This window comes from Vidua chalybeata, chromosome 3 (assembly GCF_026979565.1).
Source record: "Vidua chalybeata isolate OUT-0048 chromosome 3, bVidCha1 merged haplotype, whole genome shotgun sequence".
Lineage (NCBI taxonomy): Eukaryota > Metazoa > Chordata > Aves > Passeriformes > Viduidae > Vidua > Vidua chalybeata.
Genome location: NC_071532.1, coordinates 93,078,967 through 93,093,232, shown reverse-complemented (window position 1 = coordinate 93,093,232; position 14,266 = coordinate 93,078,967). Strand labels below are relative to the sequence as shown.

The following is a 14,266-nucleotide window of genomic DNA, read 5'->3' as shown; positions in this document are numbered from 1 at the left end:
ATGTAGTAAAATTCATGGTGGAGGAGAGCATATTTGAGCATAACATTATGGATTTTTGTATCAGTGAAAGCATTTCAATAAAATATGTTCTATATCTTTCAAAGGCGGTAAGTTTTAGTTACTGATAATTCCCTTTTTGTTCATAAATCCAAAAACTTTAAAAGAAATTCTGGGGGGGGAGGGGGGGAAACCCCTTTTACCTCCCTTTTATGGAATGACCTGCAAAATACAATAATTAATGTTGGAAAGGGCTTCTAAGATCATTGAGTCCAACTGTTGACTTAGTGAACATTTGGGTGGTGCAAATGTTAGTAATTTCAAATGAAGTATGGAGGATATTCAAACAGGTACTGGCCTTATTTGGAGAATTGAACAGAAAACAGTTTTTCACTATCACAGGACTTGTCAGGATTGCAAGTTTTCAGGACGACAACAAAACTGGGTCGTGGGCTGACCTCAGCCAACAGCCAAATGCCCACACTACTGCTTCCTCATTCCCTCTGCCACGAGACAGGGAGAAAATAGAAGGAAGGCGAAAAGACTTATGGCAGAAGATAATGACAGTTAATAAAGAAAGTAAGAGGTGTACATGGAACCAAACAGAGGATTCATTCACTACTTCCCATAAGCAGGTGTGTGGCCATTCCTTAGAAACAAGGGGCTCAGCAACCATAGCGATGACTTGGAAGACAAATCCATAACCACATATTGTGGTTATTACCATAACCACAGACATCCTTCCTCTTCCTACTTCATTGGGCTGACATGAAGAAAGCAAGCTTCATCCCAAACAGACCCAGCAGAAACTGAAACATTTATGGTTGCTTTTTCCTTTCTCCTATTTTTTTTTTAACGAATGGCTGAAGAGGTGTATGACCACTAGTAGCAATATGAGAAACTCAAACATGTTTTTCTGCTTTTTCTATTCTACTTGACATTACTTGGTTTTTGACATGGTGACTCATCCTCCCTCTGTCTCAACAAACATTTAACCATTTAAATTAGTTTAAATAGGTCCACTAAAACCCTAGAAAATATCAAGTCAATAACACCAAGACACTGTGAGTGCTTGATCAAAGCGAGGGACTTGTTTTCTAACAAATCTGACCCAGATAAAGTAACAGCTGACAGCTGCTTCTTCTATGCTGAATCAAGGTCAAAATTAGCAAGTTCTTGCAAGATTTCCTTCTCTCTTTGACTGGAAGAGGAAGCCTTCATCAAAATTGATACATTCTTGATGGCCTAAAGAAATTTAGGCCTCAAGGAGCTGATATTTTCTAAGAACAGGAATAATAAGTGAAAAAAGAAAGAAAAACAAGAACAAAACCCCCAACAACGCTCTCACCCAAAAAATTATTTATCCATCAAAGAATTAATCAAGAAAAATTCCTCAGGAAATCCAAAAGGGAGGGATTAAAAATAAATAAAGCATGCACAGAGGTTATGTTTTAATTAAGAGACTGAACAGAGTGCTGCCATCAGTGCTGCCATAGGTGATTGTCTGCATGGATGCGATGGGAGATGATTCTACAAATAAGAACTGTGGGTGCAACAGTGACATTTAACCCAATAAATGCTTTCAGTGCTGGAACTGATGGCTAGGAAGTAATTGATATATGTTTTTTGTCAGTATGGAATCTTTTTGCTTATTTATTTTTAGCTGCCACTTTCACATAGTCATATTCTTTCTGCCACCTGTAAATACATGGTGTGCTTTCAGTGCCTTTGCCATTTTCCTTTGGACTGACTCCAAATAACATTAAAACAATGGAAGGTCTTGTATGAAGAGACTGCATAATTTGATTCAAATTCTTTTTCTTCAGAGGCTGGAGAATGAATACAAAAAGTAATATTACTTTCAAAATAAAGTAATTAGTAATCATTAAAGCAGCAGCCAAATGCAGACAGTATTACAGCTGCATTAAAAAAATGGAAGTGGAAGTCAAACATTACTACTAATCACTGCCATTGTCCTGAAAGAGCAGAAATTAAGCACTGATTTAAACTCATTTTAAATCTCATTACTGAGAGACCAAATGACTAAAATTGTGGAGGCCTTACTCATGGATATCCATAGAACAAAACCATATTTGCAGTCTTTAAATTTGCAAGTGTCCTTAAGAGCTACCAGAATGACAGCATAGGAACTACATCCAGTTGCATGGGTGAGTAATGGGTACATGGAAGCAAAATTCCTAGTATTGTCTTGCTGATGTGACTTGACTCTGATGGGGTAAGAAGCTGATAGGTTATTTTATTCCTCTTGCCCTTTCCTTCTGAGACAACAGAGAGGAGATGAAAGTTTTGTCATGATGGCATGCCTCTCTTGTGGGAATTCACAGAATTCACTAATTCATTTTCAGTCAAGGAGTTTGTCACTACTGGCCTGGGCTTGATTTGAGCATTGCATCAGAAATTAAAGTCTCAATATTCCATTTTAGGCTTCTGGCCTTTCTGATGCCCCTGTTTATGGCCTTAAATAAACAAAGATATGGAGAAGCAAAATGAGCCTAACAGTAATCATTTGGTTTCCATCTGTAATGTGAGCTTGAAGACCCTGATGCAAGCCTTTCTCCTCCTTCCCTTGGAAATGCAGCCATGGCTGAAATACTGCACCACTGTCTGTAACATCCCAGCAAATGTTTATGGGTGTCCCAAACAGCTTTTGGAGTAATATGGTAGTAAAAATGGATTGCAATTAGAAGATGCTGTGTTCAAGGTACTGAAACAGCCCAAATGTAACTGTAAATGGAATGATGTGTTAGTTTCCTATGTATTTCTCTCTGTGATGCACAGATCAAAGTGAGGGCCCTGCCACACTAGTGTGTTGCAGTAGTTTATTAAGTCACCATATGTGTGCTGACCCTTGGTAACTGAACTCCTTCATGCTGTACTATTGGCAGACCTGATCTAATTCCAGGTACTTTTACCTTACAGGCTATGGTTTAACTTGTTTGACTTACCTTACAGGCAGATGGTTGGTTACTTCAGCAGAGCTGATATTCTTAAGCACATTAAACCAACCAAATCTGATCAAGTATCTAAGTTAACATTATTAAACTTTTTTTGTTGTTAAATTTTTCAGTCGTGTGAGTTGTTCCAAAGAGCAATTTGGATGTATTCCTGATCATGTATCATTGCCAGGGCAGGAAAAGGGCAGGTGAACATCTGTGCAAAGCACCTTTAGTGCCTTGCAGATACAGGAGTAGAAAGAGTCCATGTGCATAATATCAGTGACCTTGGCTCTGTGTGGGTATTTGCCCACACACACAGACCTCAAAGACAAATCCTTGTAGTGAACAAGGTCTGGAAACTATATTACTTTGTGGATCAAGTAGGATTAGCAGCACTTAAATGTGGAAGAAATATAGGTTGTACCTCTGCCAGTGTAGCAGCTACAAACATAACGACAGCTAGTGAGGTGACCTGAACAAATAGCACTTTTGCTGAGAGCAAATATTTGTGTTCAGTTTCTCAGTTCCTTTTTAAGTAATCGTGACAGTCTAGCTCAATGTCATTTTGCTTTAGGCCTTCATTTGTGGACTGGAGGTGATGAGCCTGGCAACCTAGCACTGTCCTTAGGCCCTGGAGAAATGGGCTGGACAGAGATCAGTCTAGAGCTTCCCACTCCTCCCCACCAAGGGGAGGAAGACAAAGGTGCCCGGGCTCCCCAGGTGCTTCAGTGAAAAGCCTATCCTTGAGAAAGTAAATGAAAAATTCATTTATTTTGATGAGATCAGTACAGTGAACTTTAAAATTAGGAACTGGCCAAGCACCTGTATACCTTTTGCAACATCCTAACTATTGATTCTGCCCATCCCACAATGGACAGCTTATCATTTTGCTTTCCATTTTCACTGGCCACACAGAGAATTGATTCTCCTTCAATTTCATTTCTGTTTGTGTCATAGGGAAAATCCAAATAACCCAGCAGCTGCACAGGTTGTAATTGAATGTCAACCAACAAACAGAAAGGTTCACCTCAGGCACATTGTAATTGGTTTTAAAATGTAATGAGTCAGTGTGTCTGTGTATCCTAAACAATCACAGAAATATCTACTATATATTACACAATTTCTAGAGCAACTAAAGAGGACCCAAGGAGGGTTGCACCCACTGTGCAGTGTTAAACAAATGCATTAGTGAGAAAGCTCTCTGTGGTGAGGTAGTTGGCAAAACTCTTTTCTTTATAAAGCATAACTTTCCTGAAACTGAAACTGTTTATGAGTCAGTTCTGAACAAATTCATTCTTAAAATAAAAATGCAGGGGGAAAAAAGAGATTTTCAATTGTTGAAGCACCCTATTTTGACTTTTTTAGAAGTTTCATTTTTCTACCTTGAAGATGTGCTGCCTGACATCTCTTTTAACTCATGAAAAAGGATAAAACAGTATGAAATTAATTTTAAAATATAGATGTTTCTTTCATTTTAGATAATCATGCAACAATTTTATTAATTTTAAGTTATTTCTAAGCTGTGATTTTATAATTTGTAGCTGAAAATTGCTATGGGAATGGGGAAAATTTCTTTGGCTTTTCTAAGTATTTGCAGTGCTCCATTAAAGACTTGGTGGTAAAAATAACTCAGCAAAGCACTTAGATGGGACTATACATGCATCATGCACAAAATCTTCAGGTGACCTTCAACCTATGCCATGTTACTTGTACCTCAGGAGTATTAGGACTGTGGGTGGAAGAAGAAGATAATTTTAAAAAAGAAAAGAAAGATTAATGGGGGAGAATTAAAAGGAAAAAAAACAGCAAAAATAAAGCATATCTATGAAGGAGATGGAAAAAAGAGGGATACAGAACAAGGGAAAGATGAGAGAGATGAAAGGAAGTAGATGGCAGAGTAAGCCTCACATTGCAATTGCATAGGGATTGTGGGGGAGGAACTAATAACCAATCTCTGGAAAATGCATTAAATCTGAGCCACTGAACATAATTTCAGCAGCACCCCCAGGATGATGAAAACACAGTGCAAAGAAATGAGGCATCCTGATTCATCAGTCTATGCTTGCTACAGCTGCTCCAGACCCATGATTCTTTCTAGGAAGAAAACTTATCCTGGTTATTGCTATTTTTGAAAGAAAAAGGGCTCAGTTTTAGGTACAGCATTACATATCTGCTCAAATTGCCAAAAGGAAGCTGCATATTATATAATATGCAATCATATTTGCTAAATAAAAAACCCCACCAGCTGTCAATCTTACCACCCCAGCATTTAAGTGTTCACAGAAATCCTCACCAAAATTCTCTTGTGTAGGAATGAATATATTTGAGCCCTCCCTCTGCTCTCTTTTAACCTTGCACATAGAGAAAAACACATGCACATCCTGTCTCCAGCTCTAGAGAGCTTCATCATCTAATGTCAAAAGCCTCAATGAGGGATTTCACAGCTGCAGATACTAATAGCTAATTTCAGTTTTCAGTGGAACTGCTGACTTTGCCCTCACATCCCATTGGGGTCAAAGGTTTTCCATTCTAAATGTCTCCTACCATGGTAGATCAGTGGAACAACTGCAGTTGTTCTCTAATGTTGAAATATCTTATTTATTGAACATTTGAAAGACAGGGACATTGCTCAGACCTTTTGCCCCACCATAAAATGAATCTGTAAAATCAGAATGTCATGACCTACTAGTAATAGTTGCTGTATATCTGGTTGTGGTTTTTACCAAAGAGTAAAGCAAAATATAGTGTAAGATATCTAGTTTTAACCTGACAATGGAAAGGTTACAGAACCCATATTCTGTCAAAGATAGTTTAGTATTAGAGATTTCAGTCATTTTTAAGGAAAGTCTTAAAGAAATGCCTTTTCTAAAAATGATTTTGAAATAAATCGAAATGGCTAATTTCATCTACAGTTTATTTTTTCTAAATGACTTTTCATTTCCATGCGTATGCAGAAAAAAAAATCACTAAATAACTAAACTCATCCAGTAAGAGAAATATCCTGTTTCCTTTTCACAAACCAGTGCAATTCAGGGACAATTTTTATGTATTCTTAGGAGAGGCGTAAGTCAAGTTTTCTGGCTTGTATACTCCTCTCTCACTACTGGACTGTCCTACACTTTGTTCTGGCATTCTTCCTCACTTTCAACTCTCTTAAGTATGTTTTCACATAATTTCTGCATGTATTTTAATAGACTTGGTGAGCATTTTACTTCTCTGACAGGATAGTTAAGCCTTCACAGCTGTGCAAAATTCTTCTGTGCTCCTGACATGCATTTTTTATATTTCCTCTCTGCCAAGGTCCAAGATAGACTTTTTGGACCTCCTTAATTGTCCACTGTGAGGTAGCTGGGAGTCCTTCCAAGAGCTGGCACAGTGGGTGGAAGAGGAAAGTGTACCAAAGGCAATTGTTGCAGTTTACCTGAGTAAAGAAACATAATGGTTTCTGAAGAGTTGTAGGGAGAACTAAAGATTTTTCTGGGGTTTCCAGAACTACTGGGTTCACAGGATGTGAGTTATAATTCACAATAATGAGATACTATATTTTTTAATATTCTCACTTTTTATTATAGAATATTTGGGATTCCTATCACAGATCCTGAAAAACAATAAAGGGTAAATAGCTTTTTCAGGGCTTGACGTTCAGCCATGAAAATTCCAGGAAGAACTTTTAGGAATTTCATAGACTGTTTGAAGTACGTCACACAGAGCTGAGTTTGAACACAATGTCTTATCACTGAGTTATCCTTTTTTTGCTCGCAGTCACTTGTTAATTTTGATATGAAAAGATAGAGTTATTTAACTGAATTATTCATTTAAGTGTTAGAATGACTGAAAAGTAACTCTAAGACTTCGCAGCGTCATCCAGCACATTTTTGCATTCATTGCTTTAAGTGAGGAAGGGAAGAGGAACTTGCAGATCTCTGGAGTAAAAGGGATAAGGCAGCTCAGAAAGCCTTCCAAGGAGCAAAATTACCCTGGCTGGCTCAGGAGAGGCTGCTGGAGGGAACCAAAGCCTTTCAGGGTGATTACCACAATATTGCTAAGGCAACCTGTGTTTTGTAGATGATTTTCAGCTGCCAAAAGCTGGGAGGTAGGAGTTAATGTGCCAAGACCAAGATGATCCCTGACAGCTTCTGTGGCCCCCTGCAATATATTTTATTTTATTCTTTTTCCATTATAAGATCTGGCAAATATAGCCAGCTTCCTCTCCCTGATTTGCTAGGCTGTATGCCTCCAAAAACTGATGCCTTATTTCATAGTCCTGCTGTGTGGAACTATACTATATAAAAGCAGAAAGACAGGATGAAAGCAAGAGAACAGGAAGAGAACAGGAATTCCTCAGTCCTGATTTTCAGGGGGTGTGAAGGGTGGTTTGGTTTTGCTCAGTAATGTGAGCTAAGTAAAAGGCTGGGATTCTTCAATATTTATTAGTGTAATATATAAGAGAAGTATGTTTGTGTTTGGAAAGCCAAACAAATTGTCTCTCTTGGGCACAACTTAATATGACTAATGAATTCTCTAAGTTATGAAAAGGGCAGACGAAAATATTAAAAAATAAAATAGAAGAAAAAAAGCAGAGAACCACACCACAGTAAAAAAAAAAAAAAAAAACCCATACTGTGAAGCCATTTGAATTTCTGCCTGGTGCATCTGAAAATGGTATGTCAGAGAAACAAAAATGTACAGAGAACGGTGAAAAGGATAATGAAAGTTTTAGAATAGCTTTGCCATAATAAAATACTAAACAGGTTGATTCTTTGGTTTGGAAAATGGAGGACTAAGGAAGGGATAGGGTCTACACAATTATAAATTATATAGACATAGTGAGTAGGGCGCTCAATGATCCATTATTTTTCACAACCAAAGAACTAGAGGCACCTAATTTAATTATCAGGCATCCTGATAAATAAACAAAAGGCAAATTCTTTTTCAAAGAAAGCATAATTAGATTGTGAGGTGCATTGGCACAGGATGCAGTAGAGGCTATTAGTATAAATGGGCTCAGAGAAGATTAGATAAATCCATAGAGGATAGACCCATTGGTGGCTATTACAAATGATGGTCTAAATTAAACTTCTGTCTCAGGAAGTCCCTTAAGTGCTGGTTGCAGGAAGTTGGAAAGGTATTTTAGGCAATCTGTATATTTGCCCTCTTTCTAGCAATATCATTTTGGGCCAGTGCCTGAGCCAGCATACTGGAATGAAAAGATCTTTGCTGAATTCTGTGTGTGTGTGTGTTTGTGTGTGTGTGTGTGTGTGTGTGTGTGAAAAATAAGAATAAGAAAAAGGAGGCTGTGATGAGAAAAGCAAAAGCAACTTAATTAAACAATTACTTCCTCTTACTGTTAATACTTTTCACGCAGGCCTCTTGCAAAGGAAAACCTCAATAACCTAAATGTGCTACTATCATCTTTAATTTTCATTTCAATCAGAGTTTTCCCAGCCCTGTTGTCCTTCTGTGTATTTATTGCTTATCAGCATGCTATGAGAACAATGCCTGAGAATATTGTATTTGATAATGCTGCCACCTGGGCTACATCTGTAGTAAATTAAACAGTGCCAGGACAATGCCCAACAAATAGGATTTTGAGTACTTGAGCTGCTCAGACAAGTCCCTATCTTAGTTTTACATTTGGCCAACTAATTTTCTCTGTCCCAAGTAATTCCCAGGCTTTACTAGGAAATTAGTATAGACAAGGGATCATCCCCCATCACAGTTTGGATGGATCCAACCTGTTCTTGAAGATATGGCTAGACCATGCCAGTTGGCCTCATGGCCAGGGGAGGAGCCTTCACTGTGCCTGGTTTGCTTTATAGATGTGATAAAGATTGGATGTAACCTCTGGAGGATTGGGTGAGGAAAGGAATAGGTTTTCTAGAAGTTTTTTTGGCCTCTTGGGGAAGGTCCAAATCAATCCAATTAGCTGTCAGGAGGGGTGAAGAGTCCATAACATCTCCCAGGCATGCAGACGTTTGGTAGTTTCCCTGAGTTTAGGATCAGTTCTCAGTTCTCTCCTCTCATGACATACACTGAGTAGTCTGGGGATGTCTTTGGCCAGGGTGAAAGGTCACCTGCAAGAAATGCTTTGATTGCATAGCAAGACTTGAGGTACAGGAGATTTCTCTTCTAGATCTTTAAGTTTCCCTAGTTTGGGAGACGTGATTTTGCTTTCTCAGCTTGCAGGGAGCTTGCAGGCTGAAAGAAAAGCACACAGTGAAAAAAGTTGATGTGAGGTCCAGAGCAGATCAATAATAAATAAATCAAAATCCTTTGAACTAAGAAGTTCAGTATCAGTTCTAGTTCAGTCTTACTCTTATATTGTGATGGAGAAGGCAGTTAATTGATTATAAGTCTTGCTGAGGTGAACCTTTTAAAGTATGTGAGCAACAAGTCCACTGACACTGGGGCCTATTTTGTGGATGGATAGTTTATAAAAGAAGCACAATTTAGGAGATGGAAACAGCTTGCCTGGTTATTAAGAGTAGAATGAATGCATGAAAAATGAAGTCCAACAAAGAGGCAAGACTTTGCAGGTGAAGAAAGAGAATTTCAACTGATAGATCAGGTTCAGAGAGTAGACAGGGGTTAAAGCTGAAATGACAAAATTTGAAGGGTGGGCAAAGTGATTATTCATCCCTGTCACAGCAGGGATGAATAAGGGACCAGAATTTGGCCCATGCCATGCTTCCCTAGAGAATGTCTCCTTAGCAGGGTATGGAACAGCAGAAGCCAGGCCATGCTCCTGACAGACATCCAGCCTGTACTGGGGACAAAAGCTATGCCACACCAGCTTGATCTTGGGCACTGGTCTGTGTCATTTCCCACTGTACATGTAGTAGCTTCAGGGTTGAATGAGCTGTCTGGATGTGTCAAGCTGGTTCCAGCTCAGCAATATCTCCTGACATTTCCAAGCTTAAGTCTGGAGAACTTCAGCTGTGATAAGTTCCTATCACAGTTTTGAGTGTCATCCGTGCAATGTTGAACTGGAATGAATGACAGATACATTACGTATTTTAAAAGGAAAATGAGATACTACATGTAAGTGATAGTGTTTGCTCTCCTACTTATGCAGATCACAGCATCATTTTACTATACATTGAGCTTTCAAAGAAGCAAATTTCTCTGCATTTTTAGAGCCTTTAATTTTTTGTCAATGTTTTTGAGCCCTGTTGAAAGTGAAGACTTTTCCTGCTATATTTTAGTTTCAGGTTCAGAGCAAGAGTCTTATTTTCTATTTGGACCTGTTTGTGATGCAGTAGTTTGTATATTTATGTGTCCCTCGTGTGTGAGCTGTGTTCCATACATTGTTAAAAAACTTATATTGTAAATCATCCTATTTTCATAATCTCTTTGTTTGCAATTCATTGCTCATTGAAGTATTCCATGCTAAGAACATGACTTCTATGTCCACTGGTGTAGAATGTTCTACCAGTAGGTAGCAAAGAGCAGCTGAGCCCCTCTATATCTGTGAGATAGGGAAGGTGAATGGCATGAAATGAATGCACTCATTCTCTGACACTTGCGCTTCAGCATGAGCCAGAATGCTGTGATAATCTGCCTGACTCCTTTTCTATGAGATATGAAGTGTTCATGAATGCTGTGTGTTCATGAATGAAGGCCATGCTTTTCATTTTTATGGTCAATAATAAAAATAGCAATTTCTAGGAAAAATTTAAACTGAAGAAACAAAGGCCACATATGTCTGTTGCTGAAGGAATAATATGAGTTTGGAGTACAGTTTAATCTCATACAAAGATTATCTGTGTAATATTGTAAGAGCCACCAAGACTCTAGGTTAATTTATGCTTCATAAGTGCAGAACACAAAAATTGAACCTTTGCAATGGCTAAAATGATAAAAGCCTTTTGAAAAAAACAAAAGAAATAATGAAATAGTGATGTGAATATGTATAGCAACAAAATATAAATAAAAAAGTCCTCATAATTAGGAAGTAAACTAATAGCTAAGACCTACTCGTACCCCTCATACAGATTCATAAACCTAAGGGAATGACAAAGGAATTCTAAGTTCCTTTGAAATATCTGCAATTGACCCTATTTGTAACAGAATATAACTTTTCTGCAGGAAGGACATTTTATCTCTTTGTGCTCTCTGTAGACTTTTCTAGACAATAGGCTCACTGACATTAACAAATGTAGTACAGCTACAAGAGAGAAATTAATTTTAATCCTAATTCTAATGGGAAATTGAGAGAGAAAGAGATTAAGTGTATTGTCCAAATTTGCACAGAAATGCTTACAGCAAAGTCAGAATCTGACTTAGGGATCTCATTGTATGACCTTTCCCTTAAATTTTGGAAAATATTTTTTTTTCTTTTTTTCTTTTTCCTCAAACACTTCACACCCACAAATGTTTAGTCTTAATTAGCCTACTCCCAGCATCTTAGTCTAGTTTTGGGCAGATTTGTTTTATGATGCTGATTTCTTGCAAGGGAAAATAATGTTATCCATTCATTCTGTATGTGTTTCTGAATATATATGCATGACAGAATTTTAGTATCAATTAATATCTTTTTCAAAAATACAAAACTATCTTCTTTATTTTGAAGTTAGCAGTTAGATCTACTTACTTACAAGAATGTAAAGGATCCTTCCAAATATTTTTATTATAACTTTCATTACTTATAACTGATTCCTGTGCAGCCACATTAGAGGACAAGCATATGAGTTATACAATATAGGCAGATCATGTGAGCAAAGTCTCCATGGAAACTGCCTAATTTGTGCTTTTATTTAATTAGAGTTGTCCATTACCTCTCCAAATGAAGTTTAATTTAAATTCATATGCCAGTCATTTTTTAAATTGTGTATGACTTTTCATCCATCACTTACTGAGATCTCTTGTAAGGCTGTATTTTAGTAGACTGAGTTTATTTAACAATTTACTTTATAAACAGGATGTTTATTTGACAGCTCAGCTTATCCAACATGCTTAACATGCTTGGAATTAATTTTCTATGCAGTATCTGTGCTATACAACTCATTGTTATCAATTAGATATTCTTAACCTCAGAAATTGTCAAAACCTTGGAACAATTGCTTGAGAGATACACATGAGTATATTCACTCATTTTGCTTGCTGTGAGATAATTGGGAAAAAATTTGAGTACAAATAAAAAGTGTAACCAAGACCAAGAAATATGCAAAATGCATGTGTTTGTTAAATGGAGCATTGAAGCAGGCAAAACTATGTGTCTACTGAAAGCCACACAAAAAAAAAAAAAAAAAAACAAAAAAAAAAAAACAAACAAAAAAAAAAAAAACAGCTGGTCTCATTGAGGTACTCCTAAGAAAAGTCTGAGTTGGTTTGACCTTACAGATCTGTCTGCCTGAGGGCATGATAACATGAACTGATATGAGTTATTTGGAAGTCATTGGTCCTTGGTTGTGCACCAGAAAAACATAGTCTGCAATACCTGATTTTATCTTTCTTTCAAGAGCTGCTGGTTGAATGTATACTGAAAGGATATGAGGTACTCCATTATTTCCCAGTTCTTCTTGGGTGTCTTATAACATACGTACATGATAAGAAAGTGGCAGGCTGTGTATACTCAATAATTCCCACCCTGAGACACCAGCAAATGCGGAGAACAGGGAAAAACATACAAAACATTAAAAATGTGGTATTGAGTAAATAGATGAAACATATTGCTGACATATTTTGTATCATAATGTACATATTCTGAAGCAAATCTTGCATCTCATGGAATTGTTACTGACCCAGTTTTCCATTTGCATCTCCATTATCTCAGAAATATCTAGACTAGGTGCCTGGTCCAAAATTAGTTTATATGCCAGCATGACAAGAGGGTGATGCAGAGGCAACAAACTGCAGCTCTGAAAGGGATATAAGCAGGGTAGCTCAGAGCTGCACTCTGGTGCCAATCAGGTGGTTTCTGCATTCATGCAGCATATACATGTCATCCAAGTTTAAATACTCTTTCAGAATTTCAGAAGTTATCTCTGGAAAAAAAGTAAATGTTATTGGTAGGAAAAAGTCATCATCACAACATTATCATAGTTCACAATGGCAGAATTGAAATGCTTCTGTATAGAAGGTAATAAAAGTGGCCTAACAATCATGTGTGGTAAGTGCTAGAGGTGCAGCTGGAGGACCAACAATAAGGATTCTTCTAGAATAATTACATGAAAGCTAAAACTCAATACAATTTAATGTGACTAAGAAAAATTGGAAAGAACAATGTAAAAGACATTACAAAAAAAGGCATTTATGAATATTATGTGATATTAGTGATTTGAAAATGTCTAGCAAAATTTAAATAATGATAATAATTAATAATATTACTGATAGAAGAAAACTTGAAAAATTGGCAAAGGCATAGATACTGCAGACAACAGCAACTCAGCAGCTTCACTTTAAGAGAAGTCCTGAATGGTAATAGGTGTCACTGAGTGGATTTAAAAACTAGTGGAGAGTTATGTCTGGATGTAGAAAAATATCGGAGTTATTAAATAGCTACTTTGTTTCTGTCTTTTCAGAAGAAGAGGGTGGCGATCTGCTCAAGTCGAGCTTCAGTTTTCCAGGGACGCCAGAGGAGGAGCTAGGTACAGATACATCTCTCAGATACCTGGTACCACTTGTGCACCCCGAGGCTGGGTGCAGCCGCAGGCTGGGGCACAGGAGGCTGCTCTGGGGTACAGCCTGGCCCCGGCCATGGAGCCTGCCACTGTCACTGACAGTGGCCAAAAAACTCTCAGTCAAATCCTTCTGGGCATTTCTCACCTGCTATATAAGGTTAGAGAATGCAAAGGAAAATCATCAGATTTGAGTAACACTCAGGCAACTGAGAATTCAAAAGAAGGTATTCAAGGAAATTGCCAACCTTCTTTCTTTTGTCTTTTTCTCTTTGTCTTACTCTTTAGGGAACATCCTAAATGCAGACAGAGTGTTCAATGTTACCTTTTCAATTTGAAAAAATAACAGAAGCAAGAAATCAGAAACTCTTAAATCCCATGAGTGAAATCTTGATACTTCTGTCTTACAAGGCTAATACTAAAATGTCCCTCTGGCTTCAGTTTTATACATTTAGATTGTGAAAAACTGAGTTTCTGTTCCTGGAATTTCATACTCAGATTGTCACTAGTTTATGTGAAATCTGTCAAAATTTTGACTTATATGCAATTACTTCATGTGGTTATTTTTAGAAAAGCAATATGGGAAGTGGTTTCTATGTGTTTGCTACTTAAAGCTCACTTTATTCAACACGAGCTTACTTACATTTCAGAAGTCAGTGTAAAGTAATTTTTCTTTTTGTGCATATGCTCATG

At 37.4% G+C, this 14,266-nt stretch overlaps 1 protein-coding gene across 9 annotated transcripts in view; it reads left to right on the top strand.

The window, feature by feature from the left end:
• The window catches only part of DLGAP2 (DLG associated protein 2), a 449,026-nt gene that overhangs the window by 339,782 nt on the left and 94,978 nt on the right, over window positions 1-14,266 (top strand). For all 9 annotated transcript variants that reach the window (XM_053938073.1, XM_053938076.1, XM_053938074.1 and 6 more), the window contains one exon: window positions 13,478-13,543. In XM_053938073.1, coding sequence (XP_053794048.1) covers window positions 13,478-13,543 — 66 coding nt within the window. The remainder of the gene's footprint in view (window positions 1-13,477; window positions 13,544-14,266) is intronic.